At 41.3% G+C, this 21168-nt stretch overlaps 2 protein-coding genes across 3 annotated transcripts in view; one reads left to right on the forward strand and one right to left on the reverse strand.

Moving 5' to 3' along the window:
* LOC123974651 (peptidase inhibitor 16-like) overlaps nucleotides 1-14079 on the reverse strand; it is a 49516-nt gene extending 35437 nt beyond the window's left edge. Inside the window, exon 1 of the mRNA XM_046055487.1 lies at nucleotides 13587-14079. Coding sequence (XP_045911443.1) covers nucleotides 13587-13880 — 294 coding nt within the window. The 5' untranslated portion in view covers nucleotides 13881-14079. The remainder of the gene's footprint in view (nucleotides 1-13586) is intronic.
* Nucleotides 1-21168, forward strand: part of LOC123974652 (protein NDRG3-like) — a 165252-nt gene that overhangs the window by 17485 nt on the left and 126599 nt on the right. The window lies entirely within an intron of this gene.

Raw genomic sequence — 21168 nt, forward strand, 5'->3', positions numbered from 1 at the left:
TCTGCTGTTTGTTAAGTAGCACAGACCTGTTCTGTCTGAACTGGTCAGACTGGTTTCTCTGCTGTCTTAACTGGTCAGACTGGTTTTTCTGCTGTTTGTTATGTAGCACAGACCTGTTCTGTCTGAACTGGTCAGACTGGTTTCTCTGCTGTTTGTTAAGTAGCACAGACCTGTTCTGTCTGAACTGGTCAGACTGGTTTCTCTGCTGTCTGAACTGGTCAGACTGGTTTCTCTGCTGTCTGAACTGGTCAGACTGGTTTCTCTGCTGTTTGTTAAGTAGCACAGACCTGTTCTGTCTGAACTGGTCAGACTGGTTTCTCTGCTGTTTGTTATGTAGCACAGACCTGTTCTGTCTGAACTGGTCAGACTGGTTTCTCTGCTGTTTGTTATGTAGCACAGACCTGTTCTGTCTGAACTGGTCAGACTGGTTTCTCTGCTGTTTGTTATGTAGTACAGACCTGTTCTGTCTGAACTGGTCAGACTGGTTTCTCTGCTGTTTGTTAAGTAGCACAGACCTGTTCTGTCTGAACTGGTCAGACTGGTTTCTCTGCTGTCTTAACTGGTCAGACTGGTTTTTCTGCTGTTTGTTATGTAGTACAGACCTGTTCTGTCTGAACTGATCAGACTGGTTTCTCTGCTGTCTTAACTGGTCAGACTGGTTTTTCTGCTGTTTGTTATGTAGCACAGACCTGTTCTGTCTGAACTGGTCAGACTGGTTTCTCTGCTGTCTTAACTGGTCAGACTGGTTTTTCTGCTGTTTGTTATGTAGTACAGACCTGTTCTGTCTGAACTGGTCAGACTGGTTTCTCTGCTGTTTGTTATGTAGCACAGACCTGTTCTGTCTGAACTGGTCAGACTGGTTTCTCTACTGTTTTATAACTGGCCAGACTGGTACAGGCTGGTTTGTCTGAGCTAGTCAAACTGGGCTTTATGTAAACTGGTTAGACTGGTTTCTCTGCTGTGTCTATGTAGCAGCGCAGACCAGTTTTATCTAAACTAGTCTGACTGTTTTCTTGCCCTCTTTTAGTGTGGTCTGAACTGGTTACAGTACTGTCTTGGTTGTTTCTACATGTATCAGTGTGAAATCAAACTGGTCAGACTGGTTGGACAGTTTCCTGCTGTTTTATCCGTTTCATTTAAACAGTTGTATCTGAGCTGGTCGGACTGGTTTTTCTGCAGGAAAGGTTGTAGTTACATTCTCCAGACGTATTTTTTATTTTTTTTTGCCAACAAAAACAGAAATCTGTTCACTGTAATTTCCTCCGAGTTCAGCACGACCTCCCTCTTCTTCTAGTTCTCTCCATCTCATCATACTCCCTTTCTCTCATCTACCTTTTTCATATTGTCCTTTCTTTCTTCCCTCTCTCCTTTATTCTGTTTTGCTTCTCTCCGTCTGGCCTCGACCACCTCTCTCTCTCTCTCTCTCTCTCTCTCTCTCTCTCCATCTTTTCCTCTGCAGTCCAGCTAAGAAGCAGCAAGAAAAACATGACTATGGAAATGTCCCAGTGGGGCTTCCATATACCAACAGAGACAGGCTGAGACCTCTCCTGGTCCACACACTCACAAGTATGAACACAAACACACATTCCTCACGGTGGTCATTCATTCACTACCCAATTTTCATTTCTCTCTATCTAAACATCGCGTTGTTCGTGTCTCAGCTCTTTCCCAACAGCCGTCCTCCTCTGTTGCTCAACCCTGAGTGCCGACTCCCACCCTGTCTGTCTGCGTGTCTTCAAGGATGATTTCCCTGCTGTGTTCCTCCTCTTACACTCGTGTTATTAACTGGAGGGAGTCTGCAGAGAGAAACACCCGTCTGTTCCTGGAACCCTGGCTGCAACTTACTCAGCTTTTCTGGTGCCTTTTTATATTGTGGTTTTTCCATAAAAAGTGACGATCCTGATCTTTGACCTGTACGGACGAGCGCTTTGTGTTCGGAGGCTTCTGAAATGGATCTCTGCCTTTTCTAATTGTGTGCAATTCGTTCTCTGAAAAGGGCACAGCTGCTGTCAAGTCACAGCAAGAATAAGAAGAAATAAACAAGGCTACAAATAAACTTTGGGTCAGTTTGTAACATAAAACAAGAGTCGACACAGCCCGTCTTACTGCGTTACCAGAAGGCACCATCCTTGATGCGTATGCACGATTGAGCGACAGATCAGGGGCAGTTCAAGTCGAGAAGCCGGACCTTATCATATTCAAGTCGGTTGCTAGCGAATGAAAGTAATACAGCAACGTAATTAGTAACGTAAGTTTTGTTGCTCCGAGAATCAGCGGGGCGCCGTATTTATTATTGTGCAATACCTGGGAGCTGCCTGCTCTCGTCTTTTCTGCAGAGAGGAAACGTTTTTCTTTTTCGCCATTTTGTGGCCGACCCGTTGAGATGCAGTGACATGCAAAATGAACCAAATGAAAGGTCTGCTCAAGCCGGATCGATTGATGCCCCCCCATCACTGTGGGATGTTCCGTTCTCAATCTACAGGCCTGTAAAGCACGGGTGTGCTTTTAGTGACAGGAATGTTGATGAATGCTCATTGTTTATATCAATATTTCAATGTTTTGTTATTTAGAACTTGGTTGTATGGACAGAAAAAGTGTTTTAAAGATATCTACCACTACAAGTCAACATTTAAACAGTAAATATTGCCAAAATATGGACATTCACCTGGTATATTTTGAAAATATTGTGCGATAACTGTTGTATTTTAGTTTATTTTCATCAAATTTACAGTTAAAATTGCATTCTAGGTGTATTAGAAGATATTCTGTTGCATTATAAGCTTAATTATGATGGTTTATTGCATTAAAATATAGGGGTTTTTTACCAGGCGTAGATGAAATTATTATATTTTTTCTTTATTGCATCTCCATGTAGTCTGTAATGGTAAAATAAATATATTGATATAAAATGGATTTATATTCCTTAGCTTCTGATCTTCCTAAGGAGACCAGAATGATGCATCTAGGCCAAACGGTTGAGGAGTTATTCCTGATTCATTTTGGGTATGTTATTTTAGGCGTTTTTCCTGGAAAAAGGTGCCTGTGCTTATTAAGCTATAAAGCTTATTACAATTCCAGAGTAACTTGCCCAACACGTATGTAATAAAACAAAAAGCCTGTCGCTGGACTGATATAGGAAAGGGTCATACATGTAAATATGGTCTTATATGTTGTTTTGGGATACCTGACAATCGACCTGTTTTGTTGTTTAGTATGAGGACATGTTGGTCTAAAGCCATGATAGCACATAGGCAGAGCGGTGAATTAGCTAAACATCAGCATGCTCACAACGACAATGCTAACATGCGGATGGTTAGTAGGTATAATGTTTATCATGTTCACCATCTCCTCATTGAAGACTTCCACTCTTAACAAAGACACTCGAGGATGTTACTGTATTGCTAATGTTGAGGTCATGGCAGAAAAACGTGGCACCATCAGAGAAATACTTCTCTTCAAAAACCATTTTTACTACTACTACTGCTGCCCTCCCTTCATATCCTGATAAACTTCCACACAACTGTTTGGGAATTTAATTTCATGTCGCAGACATTTTTTCTGAGGCACAGCCAACGCTGCACAGGATTGCTAGATACGTGGGGTTGATTTGATACATGAACGTTAAAATAACGTTTGTTAAAATAAAGTCTATCAGCACTATTAGGCCAACATGCAACAAACAACGATGGGTATCTGTTCCTTTAAAAGTATTTAAAGTTTGCAGATGTCCTGAGGCGCCGCCTGATCGTCATGTGGGGGGAAAGTAAGAGAGAGGCTCTTCTATTTTAGATGTTGAAAGACTTATGACTGCCTGATGAAATATGGAAAACAGACTACGTGTTCAGATTAAGAGGAATCCTGTCTTATCATCCTCTCCTGGCCTCCTCCCATCCACAGTTTTTAAAAACAGCTTGTTGGACATGTTTCACCTGGTACAGATGGCCCAGTCAGTACTTATACAGGGCCTCAGGTATTGTTTTTGTTCAAGGGGAGGCTGCTAATGTAAATTCAAAGTCAACCAAAATTAACACAGCTTCTTTATGACTACTAAAACGGCAGGAAGATATTTAGATCCAAACTTAATACAGTCACGCAGGTCTAACAACCACACTCAAACACACAGTTGTGTGAGCTTTAATCTCGAAATAGTATCCTGAAGTCCATGTCCATTAAAAGCATTTCAGTCGTTACCACATCTCCATAAAGAGTTAAATCAGCTGCAGCTTCTCTCCGGTCCACCGACCAAACCTAAACAACCAGCCGGTCCCAACCTGCCTGAAGCTCCGACGCACTAAACCAACACAGAGATTTAATCTGACCTTCGGTTCACCTGAAAGTCCAGCGGAGAGTTATAAACTGATCTCAAGTCAGAAGCAGCATCATGACAAACGGAAAGCTTTTATATAAGTCTGTTATATTCCTGTAAGAGGGACAGCCAGGTGACAGCAGCATGACATATGTGCCAGGTGACGACTTCATTTAATTTTCGGTCATGTTCAGTGTCGGTATGTTTCCCACTTTGGTCCACAGTAAGGGTGTAGCGAGACGCTTGACCCACGAGATCGAGATTTTAACTCTATTTTTAAGAAATCTTTAATGCTAAATTATGTGAAAATTCTGAGCATTAAACTTTTATTTTCTGCATTTGGATTATTTTTGAAGAGAAGCACAAAATTCAGGTGGCGGGTGACAATAACAGAATCTAAGTCAGCGCTGCTCTCAGATCTGTTTCTCCTGTAGATCAACTTATTTAATATCATCCCGCCTGAGTCATAATTTAGTCTTCCCTCCTGTTTGTGTCTTTGTTTGGGGAAGTAACATCTTTAATTGTGACTTTGGCACCTTTTCACCTCAATGATAAATTATTTCATTTAAATTTAGTTATAAACTCCTGGACTCTAATAGCTCCTGTGTTTCAGCAGCTTTTCTGCACATGTTAAAAACTTTCTGCACGTTCCGAGTCCCTCCGACATCTGTGTTCTCTGACAAAAGTCATAATATTACCAGATGGGGCACAGATGGGAGAGCGGGTTGCCCACTAATCGGGAGTTCGGCTGTTCAATCGCCTTCGTGTTGCCTTCGAGTCGCGAGCTGAAAATGTCCAACTCGATCGATTTTGGCGGGTTCTAATCGCCTTCTCGCGTTGTGTTCACTTGCGGCGAATGTACTCGTGCGAGGAAAGCGTCGAGAGGATTAAATTTGCGTTTGGCCTGAAAGCACCATCAGGCTCAGTGTAGGCATGTGTGTGAATGGGTGAATACGATGTAGTGTACAAGCACTTTTAGTGGTCGGAAGACTAGAAAAGCGCTATACAAATACAGAGCATTTACATTAACAAACGTCATCATTTAAAGAGAAGTCTACCTGCCCTTTACTCTGCTGTGCAGTACGTTAGTAACGTTTTATCCCCCTTCAGACCGTTTTGACCGATCTCACCACAAATCCACGCACACGTTAACTTCTGCAGCTCATAAAGTGCTCACAGTCCCAAATAGAGCAAGGCTGGCTTAAGTTTTTAGATGTTTATGTTGCAAAACTCAACCAGCTATGTTACCAGAGCTGTCTGGACTCGCACCGCGAGCGGGTTCAGCTGATTACTATCACAGGGTACGCCGGTGTCAATCAGCTGGGCGGAGTTTATCGTTTTATCAGTTAAACATTTGTATTTCACTGCGCGAGAAAATTAATGTGTGGCTTGACAGCGTGTGAAAAATATAATTTGTGTGAGTTTCACCACCATCCATCTTTTTACCTAACCAGAAATCGTTCTCAATTCAGCCTCGTGCGATCTCATGGCGCGAGATCTCATCAAGCCACTAGAAGAAGATTTAGAAGATAGTCCACAGTAGTACAGTATCTGGACTACTTAATGACTTGAGACATTTTCTACAGACATTCATGATCCACAATCAATAATCACATTTGCGATTCTGTGAGTCTTCGTCTGAAACCACTAACAGATAAAAATTTCATGACAGGATACCTTTAAAAACTGATGTTGCTCTCAGCTGAACATCAAAGTAAATGTTAACATGCTATCTAACTAGCATGCGACATAAACTTAAAGCGTGTTAGCATACTATTATGATGTGTGCTATACACTGAAATACTATCTAGCAAACAATGTTTTATCAAGCTAATGTCCTTGTAATATATACAAAATGACAGTATATTACCATGGACAAGACCCATCAGCGTGAGTTTGTAACGACTGGGGATCCCTATAGCGTCATATTTCAACGCAGTGGGGGAAGCCCTGTAGCGTCATTTTCTTTTAACATTAAAGGCAGGTATATGATATTTAACGGTTGGAGTGGATGAAGGGCCAGAACCCGGACTTTGAACCAGGAGGCCGGGGTTTGTGTCCCGTGTGAAACAAAAAGTCAACATTAAATATTTTTATTGAAGTTATGTGAGTTACGTAAATTACGTAAGATAACTTACGTGTTAACTGACCTACGTAGTTATTTTAACCCAAACCAGGATGTTTTCCTAACCTTAACCAAGTACTTTTTCTGCCTAAAATTAACCACATTGCAATGTTTCACAACTTTAATAACGGGCCGTTTCAAAATGGCGATGTTTGGAAACGCTAGCGTTTTCTTTTGAAAGTCTAACCGGACGTTGCATATTTGTTGTTGCTTTGCTAAGCGATGCTAACTTGGAGCCCTAAACGTCTAAAATTAATGATAAAAGGGGTTCAAAAGTGACACCAAAGGGCCTTGACCAAGCGTCAATGTGTGACGAGTCGGGAGTGACAATGTGTTGATTAAACATGTAATAGATTTAGTTTTCCTTCCTCTTGTGTACTTCACTTCCTGTCTCTGTGTTTTCCCGTTCAGTATGTTGCATTATGTTTTACCTATCCTCTCACTTCTGATCACTACACTTCCCAGTGTGTTTTCCCACTTGTTTGTCAAAACCCGCCCTGATGAGTTTCAACTGTCCCTCGTTATCCTCACCGCTCTCTTGTGTATTTAAGTCAGTGTGTTCCCATTGTTTGTTGCCATTTCGTCTTTGTCTCTCATCAAGTTTCCCTGTGTTTTTAGAGTTTTCAGACAGTTGGGATGGATTTTGGATTTTGCCTGTACCCATTGAACTTGTTTCCTTGTGCTTGCTTATTCTTTTGTGTTTTGACTCTTGCCTGTTTCTACACTGCGCAATCTTGTTTTGTTATTTAACAGACACACATAAACTGTACCTGCTCTGCCTGGGTGTCCTGCGTTTGGGTCCAAATACGTTGGTTTTGTGTCTTCCCTCGACATAACAACAAAATAGTTGTTAACAAGTAAATTTAGCTCAATCTAAGCACAGCTGAGGCTGGAAAATGCAGCTCAATCTGACGAAAGTTTGACAATGTAATTTCAAAAACTATCTCATCATTTCTTATTGTACATCGGGACATTTTATTGTTTGTTATTGTACACATGATGCAGGGATGTTCAGCTAAATTGCTCTTAACTCTTGATGTCTCACCAAGATGCAAAAGATATATTGACTGATTTAAAAGGAAAAATGTTCTAAGTCCGACTTTAAATGATCTAATGTGAACCAAGTCTGACACCGTAGAGCTGAGCCTGACAAGCCGAGATTAAATAAAATTGCCACTTTACAAAGTGTAAACCCTTTCAGATTTAGGTAAAATCACTTGTCTCGTGTCTATGTTTTGTTCAACACATCCTCAAACTTAAACAACAAAATAGGTTGATTGTCAAGTGTCCCAAAAACGACATATAAGACAGCTGGGAAGTACGATGACATGTGTAACGGTTCCCCAAACTACACGTACAAGCGTTGGCAAGTACCAGTCCAGCATCAGGCTTCCCGCATCCTCAGTACATTATGACAGTCACCTGACATTTATCACATGGTAAACATTGTAAAAAAGGTTGTAGTTTGAGTTCACGTGATGGAAGTCATCTACAAGATGTTATTTAACTTAAAACATCTGAGTGGAAGTTTACTTTCCTCATCTACTCCCACTTACTTTGTCGCACTTTATACTACATGGCCTGACTTCTGCTGCCACTAGAGTAAATATGTGTCGCAATAAGCTGCTGCATAATCGGCCTAAACCACTGGTTCTCAAAGTGTGGTCCGGGGACCCCAAGGGGTCTTTGTCAGGGTTCCAGGGGGTCCCAAGCAAAAAGGGTATTATTTTCACTATAATTCCATCCATTAGTAACACAATGACAGAATGTATGACTATTTTGGTCATGAGTTTCATATATTTTCTGTAATTAAACATCCAAAAACCCAATAGCCTATCAGCGATCCTTGGACAAAAAATCTTATCAAATTGGGGTCTGTGAGAACCGCTGGCCTAAACGGCTATTTTTCTGTGAAGGATGGGCTGGTTTTGTTTCTCTGTGTTTGTTATATCCAACATTTCAGTTTTTTGGTCTGTAATTAGCATCGAGCCTCACGGGGCCACTAGTGTGTCTACAGATTTTGTTATAGTCTTGTTTCATTTCAGTTGGAGGATTAAATTGTAAATATGCTCCAGAGTGTGTGATCATCCGGCTTAAAACAAAACAGTTTTATTAAAACCAAAGAAAAGTGTGACCACAAAAGGCAGCTGAATGTGAAGAGAAATGGAAAATCAAAACGAGTATGTTGCGAAAGCGGTTTCATCAGCAAAGGCTTGTGCAAAAAGAAAAAAGAGAGTGACATGAAAACTAGATGCAAAGATAATTAGAACAAGACAGAGCAAGTACAAGATTAATTCCAGTAAACAGCACCAGAGCTTTAGTGTCCTGGGAACATTTGGAAGAAAGTAACATAAAATGAAACTAGGAAACAAACTGAGAGTCATATGAAAATTCAGCGTATGTCAGTTTTGTTAAGGACCAAAGATAAAGAACAGAACAGAAACAACATATGACACAACATAGCAGACAGTTTCCTCGTCTTCTTCCCTCCTCTCCTTTCCTTTTTTTTTTAAATCTACTACCTCCTTCCTCTTTTTCACCACAGCCTTTGATCCAGACCTCATCCTGCCATCTCTGCTTTAGCACTCGCACACACCCGGGATCGTTTAGACGAAGCTGAGTAAACTCAAAAACTAAGTTCGCTTTGCGTTGGAGTGCGTTGTTTATTGGGACACTTTTATCCCACGATACAAAGCGCAACAGAAACGCAGGAACAACTCACAGCTGGAGACAATTAAAATAAATTGTGGACAGCGGGTGAAAAAGTCTCCAAGAACATCTCAGAAAAGAGATCTTCGTAGAAACATCTTGGTTTCTCTTTGTGCTTTTTTCCAATTCATATTTGGCTATTTGAAAAGTTGCAGTTTGATTGAAGTGATAAGGGGTCATTGCATGTTGGTACAAAATGTGCAAGAATTTAAATTTCTTGTATATTCACTTTCTTAAATACTACATGGTACAATCCGTGTAACATGGAAGTGGTTCTAGGGGTGGGCGACATGACAAACTGGTTTCTATTTGATACTATTTCATAAAAGTAATAAGTTACCAGGGCTGGAATCATAAATATCAATGCAGACACTTTTATTTAGAAACAACTTATGTACCGTAATGTGGGGGAGATAAATGTCACTAATAGTAATAATATATTTTATTTGTAACGAGATTTACATTTCAATAAATCCCAAAGATTTTAAACAGGGAATTGCTAAAAATAAAACACACAGAGCCCAAAAATAAAAACAATAGGATGAAATGTGATAAATTAAAAGACGAGTGCATCATTAATAGGTATACTAAGAACACATTTGCAATAATTAAGTAGTATTTCTTTTTACTTTTCTCTAATTTACTAAACCACATGTTTATAAAGGATTTTTTTAAAAATGCAGCTCTTTCATTTAGCCATCAGTAAATCTACAGTATGTGTGTCTTCTCTGAAGGAACGAGATGTTCGCAGCGTTATGTCTACAACATACTATAAATAACAGCGACAATGCTAACATGCGGATGTTTGTCGGGTATAATAATCACCATCATGTTCGCCATCTTAATTTAGTGTGTTAGCATGCTAATGTTAGCTATTTAACAGTAGTGCAGCTGAGGCTGATGGGAATGTCATTCGTTCTGCAGGTATTTGATCATAAAGCAAAATGTTGAACACATTAAAATGTTGACCTGATGATGGCGCCAGATGAAAAATCAGTCAATCACCAAATTAATTTGGAGGACCGTTAATGTTTAAAAAAAACGTCATAGAAATCCATTCAGTAGTTGTCATTAATAGAGCTCTGCTAGCGTAGCTAAGTAAGAGTCCAAACAGCTCTGTTTCTATTCTGTCTTTCTTATTTTTAAATAATCTAATTAAGACTAGTATTGATTCTCAAAACAAGAGTGAGTCTTAGTGGTATCAGTATTATTTGTAACAATCTGCTCGGCCCCAAGCGCTGCGACATTTTGAGGTGATGGAGGAACTAAAAGTTCAGGGAGGTTCAATCCTAAACAACCCAACGTTCAGTCCCAACGGTGTAAAAGCTTTGGATGATTTCTTCTCTGCTAATTTAAAGACACATCTGCTGATGCTCTGTGATGATTTTAAAGATGATTGCAATTAATTATTTGTCTTTATTTGACAGTTAAAAGTAGAGAATGATGAGGAATGACATCAAAGAATCAAAGTTTCCCTGTCCAGAGTCGTGCCCAGGATGTTGTTGGAGACTCATTTCAAGCCTTTCAAACTTTTTCTAGCTCACTCGTATTTTCTCCTCGTGACTCGCTGAGGTTTGGAGATATCACAACATCCCCATTGCAATAAAGCCCAATGACTGATTTGTGGCGCTCCTAATGCTCCTAAATTAGATTAGTCAAACTCGACAGCAGCGTCTCTTTCCAAGTATAATGACAAGTCTGTGACGTCCTGAGGTCTGCGGATTACTCAGGATGAACCTCGCTGTCAACAGTTTCATTGAGAACATCAGCTCTTCCCTCTGACTGAAAATTTAATTGAAAGTTGCAGAAATTTGTCTCTTTCTCAGGATTTAAATCAACTCTATGCTTCCTCTTCTGGCTGTCAGTGTTTTGGAGTAGTTTGTCCTCTGCATGCTCATTAATTTATTGTTTGATAGCTTATGATTCTTACTGATTCATATTTTTGTTGAATTCTGATCTTGCGACATATTTTGTCGGACTTGTCATATGTCGGTAGTTTATCCTTCCTTATCATTGCCGCCTATCCTGGCTGGACCACTTTAATGTCAAGAGTTTTTCGGCTTAAATCAAGATTAAATGAATAAATTTTTAAAGAAGTTGCTGACCAAAGTTTTAAAATGAGTGGATTATCCTGAAAACTCAGCCCGCTCTCATCCCACATATGGACGCTTGGTCAAGACCCCTTGGCGTCGCTATTTAACACTGTGTACCCTTGTTTTCACACGGTGAAGTTAGCAAGAAAACATAAAAAATTTGCGGTTAACTTTGTGAAACATTGCAAATAGATCAGGTTTAGGTTGACGATCGGACTTTTCTGTTATTTATAATAGGCCCACTTTTAGCTTTGAACATTGACGCTAAAGGCTGCCAAGTGCGTTGGTACCAGACGCTGAAGGATGTGACAAAGCGTATTTCACACCCTGGAAAACCCCTGTCACTGTGTGGAGCACTACAAACCAAATACCACTGAGCTCCCCTGTACTCATGTGAGCAACACTTGGTATTTCTTAATCTCAGCAAATCACACTGCGAGAGTGCGTTTACATTTAAAATGATTAGTGCAGGTCAAACCGTTTGGTTCGTTTTTGGTTCGACAAATCCACCCGTGTGTCCCTGAGCAAGAAACTTAACCCCTAGTTGTTCCAGCGGCGTGCATATATAGCAGTTGTAAGTCACTTTGGATAAAAAGCGTCAGCTAAATGAATAAATGTAAATGAGTTTCTTTCAGTCACCAGAATGTGATATCCAGAGTGGGAAAACTCTCTGACAGTCAGTGAGTTAGTCAGTTCATATGACTTCATGTTTACAGTTCTTGTTTTGTTTGTAAAAAGAAAAAATCAGTGTGAACAGGAGCCCGCTCCAGGTGTGAAAGTGACCTGCGATATCAGGGTTAATAAATTTCACATTGAGTAACAGGAAGAATATGTTTCAGAGACTGGAAGCCAACTGTTGCTGCTGTGGTTCTAAATATTGTGGTTGGCCTAAAACTGTTAAATAAATTAGGGCAAAAATATGAACATAAATCTGAAGGTGGTAAAAGCGCTGACAGCAGCGTATGACACCCCCCACACGGCCGAAACCGTCAATCCGACATCCAGACCCACTTCAAGCTGTGATTGGTCATCTGTGCGGAGATTTGACCCTTCTCTCTCCAGCTCTCTTTTTTTATTCGACATAACTATTTCTGTCACTTTACACATGAACAACCGAGTGCAAGTCTGTGACTGTCTTCTAGAAGACTGTCTGAAAACACGCCACCGCCGCCGCCGCCGCCGCCCCTCCCCTCCTTCTGTGATGACCAGCTTATCACCCCACCTTCCTGTGTGGACGTTTAGAGCAACACACTTTAGATTTCAGCACAAACCACTTCTCGTCTTGTAAAAACCGACCCTTGCTGTAATCACTGGTTATCTTATTGTTTTCTGGTGGCGTTAACATAAAGATGAGTCATCATGAGATGACAGGTTATGTGTTAGTGAAGTTACAGTCATCTTTACAGCTACATTAATCACTTCCCAAGGATAATGACATATTTAGGGTTCCAAAGTTACAAAATTAAAGAGCTAGTATTACTGTTAAGTGCCATCTAATTTAGATAAAGTCTTAAAAGTTTTGGTTAAATCAAATTAGTCCAGCAAGGATTTAATACAGCTTCATTTTCGTGTTACAACTGCAAATCTAGTAATCACTAGCAAATCTTATGTAGCCTATATGTTTAATTGATTTCTCTATTTGATTATAGCTCTCACCGCATGGAGAAAAGTCTTCAGAGAGAATACTTGTGTTGGTTACCTGTTTAAAGCTTCATGCAAATGTCTTTACATAAATATGAACTTTCAATTTTTAATGCTTTAGCAGATCTGACCTTTGATTTCTTGAAACCAACATTTTTAAAGGTCAACATAAATATCTTTAGACTGAGCTTTTAGTATTTTAGGTCAAAAAGTTTTATCTTTTAACCATTTAAAGCCTTCAAAAAAGACAGATATTTAGTGTTTTCTTCCCGTCAGCCTCTTAAACAACATTGGAACCATTCATTCGTCAAGAATTAGACTATTAATGATATAAAGACAATCTTGCGTTAGTAGCACATTAACACCTATTGTGCCGGTGGTTTTCCTTTGACTAACTAATTAATTGGGACACATTAGCGCCTCTTTAAAGAGAATTATTTCACATAAAACACAACTAGAAGACTTAATTAATTACTAAAATGAACACAGAACATTTAAATCCTTTACAGAGTCTCCTGCATGTATAGCTGTAATCAGGGAGGAAACTGTATCTGACATGAATATATTAGCTCATTATTTCAGTTTCAGTCTTACCTTATTTACTTCTTGTCTATTCTTTCTAAAAATGCCTTAATGAAATGAAAGCGAATGACACAAAGCTGTCCTGAAATACCCTGTGTGGTAGTATTTTAAGCTCTGCAGGGCGTCTTACCAGAGGCAGCATGGCTGAGGCACTGGGTGAAACTTGTCCTCTGTAATAGTTATGAAGCTCCACCAGCAGCTCCTCTTGCTCCTCGGTCAGAAAGCTCCAGGCTCCAGGAACCACCATGGCCCCCAGCAGGAGCCATACCCAGAGAGGAGCTACCTTCGGCGGGCAGAGGCACCGGTGCCCAGACCCCCTCCTCAGCTTGGAGCTCCAGGAGACTTGATCCTGGGTAGTCCTTTTGGTGGAGGCCCCCTGCTGAGTGGAGACCCCCTGGAGCTCCGAGATGCTCCGCTGATGCATGATGGGAAACAGAGTCCTTAGAGATGTATCCTCGAGTGGTCAGTCCAGAGTCCAGGAGAGTGTGCGTGTGTGTGTTAAAGTGTGTGTCAGATTGATCTACAACTGTGTTTATGTGCTTGTCTGTGTGTACAATAGGCCACTTGTCTGTCTGTGTGTGTGTCTCTATGTGTGTGTTTAAGAGTCAGTAAAAGTGGGTGTGTGTGTGTTCCCTCCTCAGAGCCTCTCACTCTCAGCACTGCCGATCTCCCTCTTTCTGACCCGGCTTTAAGAGAGAGAGGATCCTCCCCCCCAAACACAGTTCACATTTCACATACTGCACCGACTGGTACGCACAACAAACACACCCCGCCTCAATCCTCTTACTCTCCATATTCTCCCTGTCGATCTCCTCCTCTCATTTGTTCTCTCACCCCCCTCTGCGCTCTAGCATTTTCTCTTTCTTTCTTTTTTACTTTCTTCGACTTCAGTTTTCTTTCTTGGCATGATATTCAAGGGATTTTAAAAGATGGCAAGTGCGTTTAAAGTGAACCCCTCTTTTAAATACAAAAGTTTTGCCAAATGGAAGCATAAAGAAAAAGATTTGAGATTATAGTACAATGAACGATAAAGCGCCCTCTAGGGTCCCCATCAAGTGGAGGAAACGCTATGAAGCGCCCTCTAGGGTCCCCATCAAGTGGAGGAAACGCTATGAAGCGCCCTCTAGGGTCCCCATCAAGTGGAGAAAACGCTATGAAGCGCCCTCTAGGGCCCCCATCAAGTGGAGGAAACGCTATGAAGCGCCCTCTAGGGTCCCCATCAAGTGGAGGAAACGCTATGAAGCGCCCTCTAGGGTCCCCATCAAGTGGAGGAAACGCTATGAAGCACCCTCTAGGGCCCCCTTCCAGTGGAGAAAACGCTATGAAGCGCCCTCTAGGGTCCCCATCAAGTGGAGAAAACACTATGAAGCGCCCTCTAGGGCCCCATTCCAGTGGGGAAAACGCTATGAAGCGCCCTCTAGGGCCCCCTTCCAGTGGGGAAAACGCTATGAAGCGCCCTCTAGGGCCCCATCAAGTGGAAAAAATGCTATGAAGCGCCCTCTAGGGCCCCCATCAAGTGGAGAAAACGCTATGAAGCGCCCTCTAGGGCCCCCTTCCAGTGGAGAAAACGCTATGAAGCGCCATCTAGGGCCCCCTTCCAGTGGAGAAAACGCTATGAAGCGCCCTCTAGGGTCCCCATCAAGTGGAGAAAACGCTATGAAGCGCCCTCTAGGGCCCCTATGAAGCACCCTCTAGGGCCCCCTTCCAGTGGAGAAAACGCTATGAAGCGCCCTCTAGGGCCCCCATCAAGTGGAGAAAACGCTATGAAGTGCCCTCTAGGGTCCCCATCAAGTGGAGAAAACGCTATGAAGTGTCCTCTAGGGTCCCCATCAAGTGGAGAAAACGCTATGAAGTGTCCTCTAGGGTCCCCATCAAGTGGAGAAAACGCTATGAAGTGCCCTCTAGGGTCCCCATCAAGTGGAGAAAACGCTATGAAGTGCCCTCTAGGGTCCCCATCAAGTGGAGGAAACGCTATGAAGCGCCCTCTAGGGCCCCCATCAAGTGGAGAAAACGCTATGAAGCGCCCTCTAGGGCCCCCATCAAGTGGAGAAAACGCTATGAAGCGCCCTCTAGGGCCCCCATCAAGTGGAGAAAACGCTATGAAGCGCCCTCTAGGGCCCCCATCAAGTGGAGAAAACGCTATGAAGCGCCCTCTAGGGTCCCCATCAAGTGGAGAAAACGCTATGAAGCGCCCTCTAGGGCCCCTATGAAGCACCCTCTAGGGCCCCCTTCCAGTGGAGAAAACGCTATGAAGCGCCCTCTAGGGCCCCTATGAAGAGCCATCTAGGGCCCCCTTCCAGTGGAGAAAACGCTATGAAGCGCCCTCTAGGGCCCCTATGAAGAGCCATCTAGGGCCCCCTTCCAGTGGAGAAAACGCTATGAAGCGCCCTCTAGGGCCCCTATGAAGCGCCCTCTAGGGCCCCCTTCCAGTGGAGAAAACATATTTGAGTGCACTAATTGGTGCCCTACCAAGGAGAAAAGGCAGTATAGCGCCATATAAGTTGCCCTACATGCTGGAAAATCTGTTGGCCTTCACACACTCCTACTTGCAAGACAATGTGCCCTCATGATGCCTCGATAGTAGAAAATGCTCTTGTTTTTTCTGAACGCCCATCACATTCAGCCCTTTTTATTTTTCACCCCACTGCCACTGTCTATCTATTGCTCCCTTACTGCCCCTCCTCCCTCCCTCCCCCCTCCCTCCCTCGCTCTCTCTGTCTCCATCAATGAAAAGTTTGTTGAAATGTGGGGAAGTCTGGTGTGGAGTCAAGCTCACACACAGAGACTCACACTGAGTCACTGCCCAGCTGATACTGATACAGCTTGTGACTCACGTACATTTGCGTCTGCTCTGTTGTGGTATGTAGGGCCTCTGTACTCTCAGCCCAGGCAAATGTTGCAGATGTTTTTAGATTTTTACGTTTTTAGATTTTAGTTAGATTCCTTACTACCAGCTGCACAGACTACACACACGTCTGATTCACAGAGCTTGAGTCAGGATGTCTCTTTATTCTTTCTTTACAGTGCACATTTTATCTGCAGGATTAACATAGTCATAGATTCATTGAGACTGAGACAGACACACTGCAGGTAAGGTGGTAACAGGTACGAAGCCTGAAGTATGGAAGGATAAGTATTAACTTAAAGTTAAAGCAAAAGTTTTCTCCTTAGATTTAAAGGCCTCAACAGAGTCAGACTGTCTGATGTCAGCAGGAGGATTGTTCCAGAGAAAAGGGGAAATGACAGGCCCTAAAGGCAGAATGAAAAGGGAGATTGCTGTTATGTATGTGAGCTGAATGCTGCTGAGGTACAGTACTTTTGAAAATAATGAAATGTTAGATACTGGACTACAGTAATTGAGATATCCTGGATCAGGGTGGGGTTTGTTAAGTAGTGGTTTAACCACGGCAGTCTAAAAGGTAGTTTGGACAGTGCCTGTGTTTGTTAACTTAAGTGTTCTTACCTGCTTTATAGAGACGTGACAGGCTTGTTACAAGCTACAATGATTAAGTGATATTTGTTACCTGGTGCACGAGACGGAGCAACGTCACTGGTGAGCTGAAATATAATTATATCAATGACAAAGTTTTGTGTTTTCACCAAATAACCCGTAAAACTGTGTTTTACTGACAGACAAAAAGGCAAGGCAAGTTTATTTATACAGCACCTTTCATACCCTGCAGTCCTTCAAAGTGCTTTACAGAAATGAAGATGCAAATGTTACAGGTTCTCCTTTGCGTTGTGTTATGAACAGTCACCACAGGCTAGTATTCCCAGTTGAGTCATTTTATTCTGATAGTAGACAAACAGTGCGGTTACTGGACTGTTCTTGAACATTCATCCTCGTCAGTGATGACATTAGATATTTAAAAACACTTGTTACCACACACACGCACAGCTTAGTAGCTAATTTAGCTAGCATCATAGTCTAAGTGACGCTGTTCTTAGAACAGATATTTATGTAAATTGAAAGTTGCACTTCGTCTGTGTTCATATTTATCCTCCTTCAGGTACATAAAATTTACATCAATATAAAGAACAAAAATTATCAATCTCTTAAAATAATCTGTACAGTGTTATAAAACATGACTTATGTTCTTTCCAGTTAAACTGAAGAAAACTGGAGAACTTAGTCGCCCACAAGCCTATTTTACACAAATATACACTTAAATATACACATTTCTGGTAATTGGCAAATGGAAGCATTATTAACCATGTTACACAAATACAAATACAGAAGATACTTCAGAGAGAAAAAGATTAAACCAGTTTGTCAAAGCGCTTTACAGATGTGAAGAAATGAAAACAAATACAAAGATACTTCAAATTTTTTTTTAAAGACAATTCATATGAAAAACAAGATAAAAACAATAGAATTAAAAGAGAAATATGTTAAACTCAGCTAAAAGCCTGGTCAAATAGAAACGCTTTCAGCCAAAGTTTAATAGTGTCAGGGCTTTTCTAATGCTCTCTGTCAACTGGTTCCATTTAAATATCAAGTAGGTATGCTGGTCCTACACCATTAAGCGATTTATAGAGCAGTAATAGTCCCCTGAAGTCTATCCTGTAACATACTGTTAACCAGTGTAAGGATTTAAGAATGGGTGTGGTGTGTTTTTTTATTCTTAGTGAGATCTCTGGCAGCTGCGCTTTGAATCAGCTGAAGACGTTTGGTTGTCTTTTTTAGGTGCTTGAAGTGGGAAAAAAATGGTGCCAAGTACCACATTTAAAAAACTTACTGATATAACATCAGTGTGGTTAAGGTTTCTTTGGGTCTGGTGTTAGTGTATTAATTAGAATTTCAGAGAATTTCAGATAATAGCAGAGGCTACTTTATAGCTTAGCATTAGTACAATATTAATTCCAGTTGGACAAAACAGCAGTTTTATTATCGTGGGTTGTTTTCAGTCATTAAATTATTGTGTAAGAAAAATGAGTCTCTGATTTGTTAATGCTAAAGACTAACGTGTCAATAATCATAACCAATTATTAGAACCAGTTTGCTGTAGCACATTTGGCAAGGCAGGTTTATTTGTAAAGCACATTTCAACAACAAGGCAATTCAAAGTGCTTTACATCCAGTTTTGGACAAGCTACTTGGAAAATGTAGTGAGTGTAGATTTTATAGTTAGGTCATATATATATATATATTAAACTAACTTCATTCCACAGTAACAATAGAAGAAAGACTAAAAACCTGCTCCAAACAGTGTGTGTGTGTACGCGAGAGCTAAATCAGACACAGAAACTGTCCTACTTCCTGCCATATCATTGCAGCTAAATGAATTTCCTCATGCAACAAACTGAGATTGTTGTTTGTATAAAGTAACTTAATTGTCGCATTATTAATTAATTCTAGTTTATATTAAATATATGTTTATATGTCAATTTGTGCTCTGGCAACATTGCAACCTAAATATTCATGGCACTGGGCGAGAGAGAGCGAGAGATCTCATCTCTTGGAAACTAAGTTTCCACCGGCTGCACACGCGGTGGCGTCACTCACTGATCCTTCAGAAAGGCTTGAGAAAATGTAGGGTGTGTGGAAGCTACCGCGCTACTCGGTCAATAAAAGAGCTTCGTTACTGAAAAGATATTTGATTCAGAAAACACTGCCACAAAGCTACTGAGAAATGTTAAAGAAGTAACGACGCTACTGCCCAACAATGTTTACATCAAACATAAAAGCAGCAAAGAGAAATTGAAAAAAACACATTAAAATATAATTTTTAAAAGGGTGAAATACAAAAATAAAAACAGGATGAATTAAATTTTAAAGAGTTAAATAGGAAATAAATACAGGACAGTAAAAGTCACAGTGCACTGTACGATATTTAATTAAAGGCAGTGGTAGAAAGAAAAGTCTTCAGTCTTAATTTAAAAGAACTGACAGTTTCAGCAGACCTGCAGTTTTCTGGGAGTTTGTTCCAGATATACGGAGCATAAAAACTGAACGCTGCTTCTCCGGGTTTAGTTTTGACTCTGGGGGCAGAACGCAGACCTGAGAGGTCTGGATGGTTCATAACGAAGCAGAAGATCAGAAATGTATTTTAAAATGTATCTCCCTGTTTCAATGCCCCGCCCTGTCCAGGCTCTGATTGGTCGGTTCACGAAGAGCGACTTTGGCGAGCTACTTTATGCACACGGCTGCATGAGAGGCCCCCGAGCATCTCACTGCTCTGTTTCCGCCGACAGACACTAGCAGGCAGGTGAAAACGGGAACAGGTGATCGTCACACGGGGCTCAGAGAACCTGAGAGGACCGGCCGCTTGTGAGAAGGGCCAGTACGCAAGAAAAAAGTCAAGTAAAGCGTAGAAGTGTTGGTACTTCATACCGGCCCGCTTCAAGCACCGGTCCAGACAGAAGATCATTACAGTATCATCCTGGTTGCAATAAGGGCCTGCATGAGTTTCTCCTGGTCTGCCTGAACACATGCTGATTTTGTACGTTATTTGACACGACAGCTCAAACTAAGTCCATTTGTACACCAAGGTTAGGGGACAGCTGGGTGATTTGAGCCACCCCTTGTTTCAACCATAGACAAAATTGGTTATATGGATACACAGGTTTGAGAAAATCTTCTGCATGTGTAACGGGTGTGGTTAGGGGTGTGTGAAGGACGACTCGAACACAATACACATTAATTGCCTTCTGGCTTCCTCTTACTGCACCTCTGCTTCCTAGACATACAAAAATACAGCGTTTACTCAAGGGAAGAGACGCTGAAATCTCCGACGAGCTACGTTGGTCACATGACACGGCCCGCCTGCCGTGGTAAAAATGGCGGCTAGAAAGTTCAAATGAAAACACTACTAAAACATATTTTAACGGTCCAACTAACACAAAACTGCTACGTGACATAACTGTATTGACATCGCACAATATGTGTTGAAAGTTATAACGTAATTGGTTCAATTTCCAAAGACACTTTTCCACACAATTTTACCCTCAGCGGTGCAAAACGAGACTGAGGGAGAGGAGCACTACGGAAACTTAGGAGGTACAAAAGGGATAGTGTGCAGCTAAGGACATTTCCACAGGAAAAAATAGCAAAAATCAAGATAAATAAAAACAACTCAATGAGATAAAAATTCACAAATATTCAAAAAATTATTAAATGATAGATAAAATCCACAGATGCAAATTTGAAAATATGAATTATTAAAGTGCATTTTTAACTCTGTTACACATGTGTTAGTGCTTAGGAAGTTACAATATGAGGCTATACTGTTAGAATGACGTGACTCTTAAACTGCTGGATGACATAAGTTTGTTAAAATGGCAGGGACGGGGTAATCTGAGCCAAAAGACCCGGGGGGAAGTTGAGCCAGATATTTGACTGGAAGTTCAGCAAAATGATGTGACATTAAGCGTTTTAGACCAGAAACCGTCATGTCATGCTTCTATAGATGGAAGACAGGTTGTGGGTTTGGACAGAGCAGTGGGAGAGGTACAGAATGGGACGTCCATTCATCAGGTGACACGGGACAGGACGAACAACAGGATGGTTTTAAAGCGATACGCTGATATGAAACAACCAGCAGACAGAGCTGCAATGTTTCACGACTAAATGCAATTGAATGTTGGGAACTGGCGTTTGAGTTTGCGCGATGAAATGACCGACCCCCATGTGGCTCAACCTATCCACTTTTTTTTTGGTAAGCCATACTTTCAAAACAGTTTATTTTAGATCCAGATTGATTATTCTCAGG

This window comes from Micropterus dolomieu, linkage group LG08 (assembly GCF_021292245.1).
Source record: "Micropterus dolomieu isolate WLL.071019.BEF.003 ecotype Adirondacks linkage group LG08, ASM2129224v1, whole genome shotgun sequence".
Classification (NCBI taxonomy): Eukaryota; Metazoa; Chordata; class Actinopteri; order Centrarchiformes; family Centrarchidae; genus Micropterus; species Micropterus dolomieu.